The sequence below is a fragment of the Asparagus officinalis genome, chromosome 9 (assembly GCF_001876935.1).
Source record: "Asparagus officinalis chromosome 9, Aspof.V1, whole genome shotgun sequence".
NCBI lineage: Eukaryota > Viridiplantae > Streptophyta > Magnoliopsida > Asparagales > Asparagaceae > Asparagus > Asparagus officinalis.
In genome coordinates this window covers 3,257,164-3,268,625 of record NC_033802.1, presented here as the reverse complement: position 1 = coordinate 3,268,625, position 11,462 = coordinate 3,257,164, and the positions used below count along the sequence as shown (strand labels likewise).

At 36.5% G+C, this 11,462-nt stretch overlaps 1 protein-coding gene across 1 annotated transcript; it reads left to right on the top strand.

Moving 5' to 3' along the window:
- Window positions 1,131-9,900, top strand: LOC109824181. Its single transcript, XM_020390716.1, has 5 exons — window positions 1,131-1,423; window positions 1,657-2,283; window positions 3,260-3,468; window positions 5,117-5,340; window positions 8,607-9,900. Exons 1-5 carry the CDS (start codon window positions 1,258-1,260, stop codon window positions 9,382-9,384), a joined length of 2,004 nt encoding a protein of 667 aa, XP_020246305.1. The 5' UTR covers window positions 1,131-1,257; the 3' UTR covers window positions 9,385-9,900.

Genomic DNA, 11,462 nt, shown 5'->3' with positions numbered 1-11,462 from the left:
CTCACCAACCGTCCTCGATCATCCTCACATCCAATCAAGGATGACTCACCCACTTCAACAACTGACACCTGTAGAGACATATGCAGAGTCAACTGCCTGCCTAGACTAGGCCACGGTTACCTTCATGCCATTCTAATCTGTTATAAAAGGGATCTGCACTGCATAAGGTAACTGCTTCTGCTTTTCATGCAACTCTGAACAATTCCTATCACTACATTTCCGCACTCAATTTCAAATGCTGACTTGATTGTCTGAGGAACAAACGAAGAACTCAACTCCAACCTCTCACAAATTCTTCATGTGCAGGGAAGAACATCGATCTACAAAGCCAGTCATCTGAAGGAGTTTGAGGACCCTAATCTAACACTAATCCCTAACTAAATCCGCTGTTCGATAACTGACATCGATATTTTCAAACTCAAAATACATAACGAGACTGCATAACTATATCCTACAGAATGTATAAGTACATACCATAGGGTGCATATGTATATATTTTATGGCGTGTAACTAAATACTCTATTTTATGTAGCTATACACTTTGCAATCGGCTAAATACTCATATTGATATTTTAATTTCACCCCATTTACCAAGAAGGTATTTTAATTAGACAAACCTGCTTTAAGGCATTTTAATTGATTTAACTTACCAACAAGGCTATTTTTCTTGTCGGCGACCAGTTTTTCGGTGAGAGTTCGTCACGTGTGTGAGAAACACTGATATTTGTAAATGGGGTGGAATTAAAATACCAATATGGTATTTAGCCCTTTGCAATCTATTATTGGGCTTAAATGTAAGCAAACTTTGTAGTTTGGGTGCATGAGAAACACTGATATTTGTACTAGTGTAAATTAAAAGTAAACGACTTTTTTCCTATTTAAAAACAAAATTTTTATATTAAAAAGTATCCCTATAGATATTTTTTACATGAAAAGGCCAAAACCTTTTTCAAACCAAGCGGGGGCCCACACGGTCACCGACCCTGACCTTAGGGCCCTAAAACGACAACAAACCCCAACGGAAACCCAATGGCATGACCGTAATTTCCGCCACGTCCTCGCGCGCGTGCCTCCCCTCCATCTTCGCGCGCTCGATCCGAATTCTCTCTCCAATTTCCGTTTCAAAAATTACCAAACATAAAAAAGATCCTCTTTCCTCAATAATAATAATCATCATCATCATTTAAAAAAAATCGAAATAATATCGAGTTTTGATGGACGGCAACGAGCCCGACTCGATCTAGGGTTAGGGTTTTCATGGGATGCGGCGCCTCCAAGATCGACGACACACCTTTGATCGTTCTCTGCAGAGAGAGGAGATCCCTCATCCGAGACGGCCGCCGACCGCCGCTTCCATTCTCGCCGCCGGCCACGTCTGACTTACGTCCGATCATGCGCGGAGTCGGCGAGAGCGATTACAGAGGTTCGTCCAAGAGGAGCTCGTGGGTCCCCGTCAGCGCCGGTTCGTCTCCGGTGATAAACTCCGCCGGTGCCCAGGCGAGAGAGCAAGTCTAATTCCGACTCGTCGGCTACTCCTCTATCTCACTCTCTGTCGCTTGATGACGATGGATCGCATCTCCACCTCTCATCGGAGTCGGGATCGGAGAAATCTTTGAAAAGTTCGCCTCAAATTAGCCCTAATTCGAATTTTATGAGGTCGTCTACTGCTATCCCGACGACGATTTATCAAAACCCTAGCGATTGGGGTTATCCGTACAATTATCCGATCGGATCCTCCGCCGCCGCCGGCTGCTGAAGGGGGATCTGCTTGGGATTTCTTTAATCCTTTCAATTCGTATGAGCAAGGGAAGTACTCTGGTTATTATGGGGTCAGCTCGGCGTCAAGCAGTACTAATTCAAGTGAGGTGAGAAAGAGGGAAGGGATTCCTGATCTCGAGGATGAAACACAGCAGGACACATTGGAGAAAGGGAAGAAAGTGATGGATTTTGGCGAAGGAACTTCGAGATCGGTGCCAGAGGAGGACATTGAAAAGAGCATTGATTCGGAACACGAGAAAGAGAGTATAAGCATAAGTGGGGGTAGTAAAGAGAGCAGCATTAAGGAGAACGAAGGGCAGGCAAAGGATGAAGGGGTGACTTTGGAGGAGGAGAGTCGGGCGAGCAATGTTAACTTGGCGGCCGCTAATGGGAATAGGGACATTATGGAAGTAGTGATAGAAATCAAGAAATTGTTTCAATCAGCAGCTGATTGTGGTGAAGAAGTTTCGAGGATGCTAGAGGTGGGAAAGTTGAATTATAGATCGAGGAGTAGAATTTCTAGAGGTGCGCATGCCCTCATTTCTTTCCTCATTATTTTGCTTTTATTCAAAACCAGTTATTTTCTTTTTTCCTATGTTGATAGGTATAGATTCTAAGTAACCGTTGAGGTTTTTTTGCCTGTCATCTCACCAAATTGATACAACCAAATATGCTAAGGTTTCAAAGAATTTTAGGAGTCTTACCATTCAATTTTGAAGGTTGTCTATTTAGCTCTGAAACTCGATTCACTGTTAATACATTGCTTCTTTAGATTTAGAAGGATGCAATGACGTCACCTTCGTGTTACTATTATACTTTTTAGGTTCTTTACATGTTGTGGCTTTTGGTGATCATTCATGTGCTCTCTAATTCTGGTGAACTGGATTTTATCATGCTAAGTGGTCCAGAAAGTAGAGGATCGTGTTCTTTAATTTTATCCTACCAAGTTTTCCCAACCTCCGACATCTATTTCTAGCCTCACACTTCTATCTACATATGTGATAGGAACTGTTATGTATTTATTTATTTTTTGAGGTTCTAATATGAAATGCAAGGTTTCCTGCCAGCCAAGAACTAGTATCGAGTCCAATATATCTTATATAACTAATTAATAAATATATGAAATGATCTACCGTCTCTGTGTCTTAGTTGGAAGCTTTTCAGCTCAAACATATTCAAGAAAAAGAAAAGAAAGAGAGAAGAAGGGAAGGGATGCAAATCATCCGAGTATTATGAAGTTGATATGTTTTATAAATTGATCCTTTTCCATTAGACATGAAAAGTTTCATGTAGTTGACACACCTGAGTAATCATTTATGTACTCATTTTCCCCTGCTAGAATTCTCCTAAGATAGAAACAAAAAGTCTTGAAAAGAGAGCTTCTGTATTACTGTAACTATTTCTCTTGATAATCCTTTGTTATTGGAATAACTAGCAGAATTTCTTAAGGCTTATATAAATGACATCTATGTATCTATATATCTTATAATTATTGCTGCAGTTGTATCTTCCAGGATTTGGGAACCCATGGGACTTTCTATTTTATCTACAAGACCTTTTAAGCATTCACAAAGTTCTGCAACAAGGCCAACAAAGAACAGGAATAATCCTGCTGTCTCTGAAAATCGCATTGGTATAAAGCCTGGCAATCTGTCATCGACTTTGGAGAAGTTATATGTATGGGAGAAGAAACTTTACAAGGAGGTTAAGGTACATCACATTCTTTGAGAAATTAGTTACGATCCTTATCAACATCCCTTTTAAGACAAATTGTTATTTTTATTTGAAGCCCTATACTGGGGAGTCTTCTTCATGAAACTAAATCTACCAAGACAAGAAATTGTGATTTTCTATTAGAGTTGTTTAGGGTTGTCATGCAAACTGCATAACCTGATGTTTTTGCTGTTCTTTTTTGTTCCAATTATTTAGATGAACTTAAAAATTTTCTTCAAGGTAGGCTCTGTAGGTTAGTGAACATACTAGAGTGAGCTTTCAATGACCTTGAGCCAAATCTCAAGTTTGATGAGTATACTAAGCAACTGATACCAAATAAGTGGGGCTTCAGCTAAACACTGGATATCTTATTCCTGGGCTATTTGCTATAAGTTGTGTATGGGTTACTGTTGCAACCTAAGTCCGATAACAACAATGACGATGGCAGCAATGACAGCTCAACCACAGCCAAAACAATAACCATTTCATCCTCAGTCAAACTAATGTGCATCTTTTCTTTTTGAGTGCATGTTAACCTGCTAAGGGGAAATTGTCTATTTGAGATCCAATTTTATTTAACAATCACCAGTCCAGGCTGACCGGTGCCCTCATAAGCCCTTACAAATCAAGTTCAAAGTGAATTGAGCCCAAAAAAAAAACACGTACACACGCACACAAAAGGGTTTAAACTTCCATCGCCTAGTGGCTTTAACACATGAAAAAATATCTGCAACATCTAAGAATAGTCAGTTGAAGGATGGTATCATGGAAAAGTCTTAGGTAATTCTTAATTTTTGTAGCATGTCTTAGACTTAACCTGATTACAGTTTACTTTAGTTCTACCAATACAGAATCCTATTGGCAACATCTGTTATCATAACAAGAGCAAGCAATAAGAGGATAAAAGACAGAACACCCAAAAAATAAATATATAAAGTATACTATTAGTATTACCTATGATCAACCCCTCTGGACATATTGCCGTATTGATGGTATGAGCTGATATACCAGCTTTCTGGAACATGATAGAAATTTGAAAAATTGCCAAAACTTGACAAATGATTGTTTTTTTATTATATACAGATTTCTTAAACATATTTAGCATCATGGACTACTATTGTATTTGTAAGCAAAAGTAGTACATAACTATATGGATATATTTTGTTTACAAACACAAAGATAGGGTGTTTTTTATGTGACATCAGTCTATACATGACCATTGCCTTTTAGTTTAGATGTACTGGTATTATGTAATTCTAGGGTGTAAGCACTTGGCATTATTCCATAATAATTGCATCTTATTGTTCTGAGGTTTAACAAATTGGCAGCATTCTGTGTTAAGAAATTTCGTGGTTCATGCCATCAACTGTTGGACTTCATTTCCTGATAACACTGTTAAATTGAGTGAGTGATATCCTGATAACAGCAAGGATGATCTTTGTCATTACTTCTGCTGCAATACTTCCTCAACTTGTCCATGCACATCATTCTGTGACTATGATTTTTGGCTAATTAGTTTAATTACTTCATATTGCATTTGTGGATTATAATACAAAGTCTGGATCCTTTTATTTTCTGAAGGAATTTTAAATGTTGAAGGCAACAATCAACACATCTTTTAAAATTCCTTAGGTGGTTATGTTAGGATGAAGAAAAGCTACGACGCATTTATGAAAAGAAATGGAGGAGACTAAGACGTTTGGACAATCGAGGAGCAGAGTCCAATAAGATTGATTCCACTCGGGCATCAATAAAACAGTTGCAGCTGAAATTAAGCATTGTTATTAGGTCGGTGGATACCATTTCAAGTAGGATTCATAAGATAAGAGATGATGAGTTGCAGCCCCAACTTGTCGAATTAATCAAACGGTACGTAAGCTTGACAGAAATCTTTCTTCATCTACTTATCTTTATCTAAAAGTTTGTGATGCCCGATTGTGTGACAATTATATGCATCAGTTGCAGGTACTTTTCTTGTCTTATACATGTATACTATCCCATGTCTTGTTCTTTTAAATTTCATCTTTGATTTTAGTTAAACATGATCATTCATCATGCTGTGAATTATATATTGCAGTATAGAAATGACATTTGTTTATAAGAAAAGTGATTTTAAAGTTGATAAATTTTATAGATGCATCAGCAAATCAGATTGTGTTGTGAGTGTCATCATTCATGTATTATATCTCCAGCATCTGAGTAGCCAAGTACATTCAACCTTCTTAGACACTGATATGTGTCCAGCATATGTACAATAACATAGAAGTCTTAGAAAGTATCCAAGTATTTGGGTAGCCAAGCATTCACGATGCATCAGATACGGGTAGAAGTACCCATGAAAATAGTTTAAGTTTTCTGATTGTATAATTAATGGCATTTGCAGCTACATAGGCATTTTTTAATCCTCTAAATGTATTAACTAAAAACTCACTAGCATACTATAGGTAAGTAGGTTCCATGAACACTTTAAGAGAGCACTATGCACCGGGAAGACCACAAATCAATCTTTCAATCACACATTCGTTTCTTGTATTCTCAACACTTTCCCATGTGTTTTTCATATTATGCCACATTTTCTTGTTTGTATACCAACTTCTTGTATGCCAACTCTTTCCAGCATGTATTAAGAAGTTACTGAGGATCATCAAGTGAAAATGTTGTTTCCCACATTTTGAACTGCTGTGCGTATGGAACGTGAATAATATTCTTCATATGATTTCCTCTAGCTTCTACCTGTTTGTTGCGCACTTAGCCTTCTTGCTTCTATTTTCCATCTACAACAATAATAACAACCAAACCTTTATCTCAAATGTTTGAGCTCGGCTACATGAATCATATTTTTCCATTCCACTCTGTTACGAGTCATCTCTTCTGTTAAGTTAGTCTTAATCATATCATTCTTAATTACTGCTAACCAAGTCGTTCTAGGTCTACCTCTAGATCTCCTAGCCCCATTAACTCTAACATTATCGATTTTTCTAATCGGTACACTAAGGGGTCTCCGTTGTACATGACCAAACCGTCTTAATCTATTCTCTCATTTTATCTTCAATAGGCGCAACCTCTATTTTACTACAGATGTACTCATTTTTTATTCTATCTTTTAATGTATACCTACAAGACCATCGCAACATTCTCATTTCTGCTACACTCATTTTTTGAACATGTTGTTTTTTAATTGCCCAACATTCTAACCCATAAAGCATAGTTGATCTTATAACTGTTCTATATAATTTTTCCTTTTGTTTCATTGGTATTGTACGATCACATAAGACTCCCGAAGCACTTCTCCATTTCAACCATCCCGATTTGATTCGATGCACAACATCATTCTCTATTTTATTATCATGCCTTATGATTGATCCTAAATAGCAAAAATGATTAGTTTTAGGTATTTCTTGGCCATCAATATGTACCATAGGCTCTCTTCCTTTCCTAGATTCACTAAAAATACACTCCATATATTCTGTTTTTGTTCTACTAATTCTAAAACCTTTAGATTCAAGAGCTTGTCTTCACCTTTCTACTTTAGAAATAATGTCTCTTTAGTTTCATCAACTAATACTGTATCATCAGTAAATAACATACACCATGGGATTTTATCTTGAATGTGCTTAATAAGTTGGTCCATAACTAATGCAAAAAAATAAGGACTTAAAGTTGATCCTTAGTGATTTTATCCTGAATGTGCTTAATAAGTTGGTCCATAACTAATGTAAATAGGGATTTTATCCTGAATGTGCTTAATAAGTTGGTCCATAACTAATGCAAAAAAATAAGGACTTAAAGTCTTTGCTCAACTACCCTCTCCCAAAGTTTCATAGTATGACTTATGACTTTTATACCTTGATAATTTGAATAATTTTGTATACCCCTTTTATTCTTATATATCTGTATCAAAGTACTAATCCTCCATTCATCTGGCATTTTTTTCGTCTCGATAATAATTTTATTAAATAGTTTAGTTAACCATCCTAAGCCTTTATCTCCAAGATATTTCCAAACTTCAGTAGGGATATCATGTAGGCTCTTTCACTTTTTATTTTCTTTAAAGCATCTTTAACCTCGCTAATCCTAATTTTTCAATAATATCTATAGTTTCTATAATTCACTATATAGACAAAATCTCTATTTTGCTCACTTGTTTGGTTATCATTAAACAATTAATAAAAGTAACTCCTCTACCTCTCTTTTATTTCTCCGTCGGTCACTAGAACTCTTTGATCCTCACTTTTAATACATCTAATATTACTCAAATCTCTACTCTTCCTTTCTCTAATCTTAGCAAGCTTATGTATACTTTTCTCTCCCTCCTTAGATTCTACTTCTTTTAAATATTTTCATAAGCCTTGTATTTATTCTCACTAACCATTCTTTTTTGCTTCCTTCCTTACTAGTTTATATTTTTCTATGGTTTCCCTACTTTTACACTTTTGCCACTCTTTATATAAAGTTTTATTCTCTCTGATAACCTTTTGCACACTCTCATTCCACAACCAACTCTCCTTACCGTCTAATCTAGATTTTCCTAGTATATCTTTAGTCACTTTCTTAATATAAGAAGACATGTTATTCCACATAATATTAGTCTCATTATCTATGTTCCATATATCTTCTTTCATTATCTTATCTTTAAAATGTATTAAATTCTCTCCTTTTAAATTCCACAATTTAGTTCTTAGTCTCTTGTTCACGTTATCTACTTCACTTCTTAATAGATATGTCTAAGACCATCAATCTATATTGTGTATTCCACAATATTTTCTTATCTCTTAAAGTTTATATATATATCTACTGTTCCTCATCACTGTGCCTTCTTCTGTTTATCACAAGCAAGGAAGAATTATTGCCAAGCTGCTACTTTGTATACCAAAAAATTTGAGATCGATGCTTAATTAGCTTGTTTGATCTGGATGTCATGAATGTTTTGTATCTTGTAGATTGGTTGTATAAAAGCCATTTTAAAAGAAACAGGAAAGAGAAAGAATGAGTATTTACTCCTACTTAATGGTCGACATGCCATCAAGTAGTACTTGGTTAATTAATATTTTACTCTTATACAGTTGTACGAGATAACATATTAGATATAGACGTTCATTAGTTTTTTCTTTTTTCTTTTTTCAAAATTTATGCAGATTGATAAGAATGTGGAAGTCGATGTTGGAATGTCATCGGAAGCAGTTGCAGGCTATACTTGATAGTAAAACCCACAATCTCAGGGCTAAAACTGGGGTCCATGGACATATAGTCGCAAACGCCACCAAAGAACTGGAGATCCAACTTGTGAACTGGTGTTCTTGTTTCTATAACTGGATCAGCATCCAGAAATCTTATGTTGAAGCCTTAAATGGATGGCTCATGAAATGGCTTCCACAAGAAGAGGAAGAAACAGAAGATGGGATTCTACCTTTCTCCCCGAGCAGGATCAAAGCTCCTGTTGTTTTCGTCGTCTCGAATGATTGGAGTAATGCATTATTAAGGGTTTCAGAATCAGAAGTTATGACAGCAATGCATAATTTTGCTGTGCACGTGCACAATCTATGGGAAAGTCAAGATGAAGAGCAGCGTCTGAAACTGAAGGCAGAATTTTTGTCCAGAGATTATGACCAAAGGCTCAACACTTTGAAAAGGGATGGCAGGATACAAGGAAATAATCTAGATGTCGTCTCTGCAACCAATGCTGGCCAAGTTTACCAAGATGACACCAGGAAGGCATTAGAGCTGGCGAGAAAAAGATTGGAAGAGGAGAGAACCAAGCACAGGCAAATTGCGAAACAAGTGCAAGAGGCAGCTTCCTCTACCCTCGAAACTGGGTTGCTTCCAGTATTTGAAGCATTGAGGGGTTTTATTTCAGAAACAGTCGATGCGTATAAGGAACTTAGAATACCAAAAGAAGGCGATGGAGGTCCATAACTGCAGATATTTCAAGGGCTCTGAGGAATTCTTTGATTTTTGACATATCGAGGGAGAGTTACGGATATATACGGCATCCATTGATTAGTTATACGGGTGATTGGTTGGTTTATTACTTGCAGAGGATACATTATATAGGAGATTTGAAAGGGATATACGGGAATTAAGTATATTTACAGTCGATAAATACATTCGGCTGAAAAGAGGGGTCAAATGATTTTGAGTGGTTAAATTAGTAAGGAGGCAAGGTGAAAAAAAGTTTACAGAAAGTTTAGTTGCTAGGAACATTGGTGAAATTACCTCTGGTCAGTGATTTTTCGACTTAAAGATCAGTTGTTTCTCTTTTGATTATAGGAAAGATCAGGTAACAGCTAACTGTATTTAGCTTGATGATTCTTTTGTATAAAAAAAAATACATGTTCCCTTCAAAAAATTTTAGCCAAGATTAAGCTAAATTTTTGTGGTTACACTCCGCAGATTATCATTTTGTATTTATTTATTTGAGCTAATTGGAGATGGCGTAGATTAAATCAAATTGGCACATGCTGAAAAATTCTGGTCCCAGCATTTACTTGATGGGATGGCTATGGTTGTAGATGGTTATATTCACTCCGTCAAAGTTTATGATGTCAGAATGGAGAATTTATGACTTATGTCTTTTCTTTTCATTATTTGTAAATAGGAAGGTGAGCTGGGAGGAAAACTAGAGAAAGGGAGGATTTTAAAAATAACGGTTTTTTTATAGAGTGTCCATGGACACTCTATAATAAGAGAGGAGAAAGATAGAGAGAAATGAATTATACACAAAAAATTAATGCAAATCACGGGGGACTCATTAGCTATTCATTTCTCTCTATCTTTCTCATTTCTTATAGAGTGCCCGTGAACATTCTATAAAAAAACCGAAAAAAATAATAATTCACGGGTCCCTCAAACTCAACAAAAAGCACACAAAATTGACCCGTCTGTTTTACGCAAGAAAATAAAAAGCCACGCAGCCACAGAAGACAATGCTCCGCAACCTTCTCTGTTTTCCCACCCACGATCCACTATTTGTCATACAAAATTTTGACATAATTTTGATGGCGGCTCCTGATTACTCAACAAAAATATCTCGCAGATTTTTTGGGGAACATTTTTGTACAGTGCTCACCTTCGAAAAATCTCACATAGAAATGGTAACATTGTTAGGAATTATATCGATACAATCTTTGATCGCATCATCAGATTAAATATTGATTTTTTTTCCCAACGCGTCTCATGTAGGAGTACAACGTTGCGAATCATAAAGTAAACAATTGAAATCTTCAAATTATCTTCCTGCAATTCCCTTGTGTGAACACTGTGCAAAACATGACATACAGTACATTAATTTTTTTTCCACTACAGAAATCCTGGTTTTAAATACTACAGATTTTTTTTCGAATTACTACAGCATCACGCTTTTGTTACATTTTTTTCAAAAATACTACAGTATCCTCATGCGCTACAGTAATAGTGAACAGTTCGTTTCATATTTTGCTATAGTAATAATGTTACAGTAAAAAACTACTATAGTATGAATAGTAAATCTTAAATTCTCCCATTTGTATAGAGAAATAGACGATTCGAAACCTCCTTTTTTTTTTAAATGCTAGCGTTCTTATAAAATTTATACTCTCATCAAATTGAATCTTTATTGTATATAATATCTTGATGATTCTTCTGGTTAACGTTATTCTACGGATTAATCTTCTTTACTACCTACCCCCACAAAATGACATGTCATATGACACGTGGCAGTATCCAATTCGATTGCCACCTCATCCGGAGCCATGTCACCCCGGTCTTGTATCTCCTCCTCGAAAATCCTCGCACGCGGAGCATCAGCGGATCCCATGGACCATAAAACAAATCCGATCTCCATCCACGTATCGCAATAGCGAATCCTGGAGTACACGTGTCATCCGTATAATTCGTCCTGACGCCGCTTCGTGTTTCAAAATTTCCACCCGATCTACAACAGGCTCATTTTCCTCCGCTGGCCTATATAAAGTCGTCGGCGTTTCTTCACAAGCGAACAGTCTGAGCTCTGGACT

Coding starts and splice junctions, on each gene's coding strand:
- LOC109824181 (XM_020390716.1), top strand. CDS start 1,258: ATGGGATGCGGCGCCTCCAAGATCGACGACACACCTTTGATCGTTCTC. Junction 2,284..3,259: donor GAGGAGTAGAATTTCTAGAG/GTGCGCATGCCC, acceptor TTATTGCTGCAG/TTGTATCTTCCAGGATTTGG. Junction 5,341..8,606: donor CTTGTCGAATTAATCAAACG/GTACGTAAGCTT, acceptor AAATTTATGCAG/ATTGATAAGAATGTGGAAGT.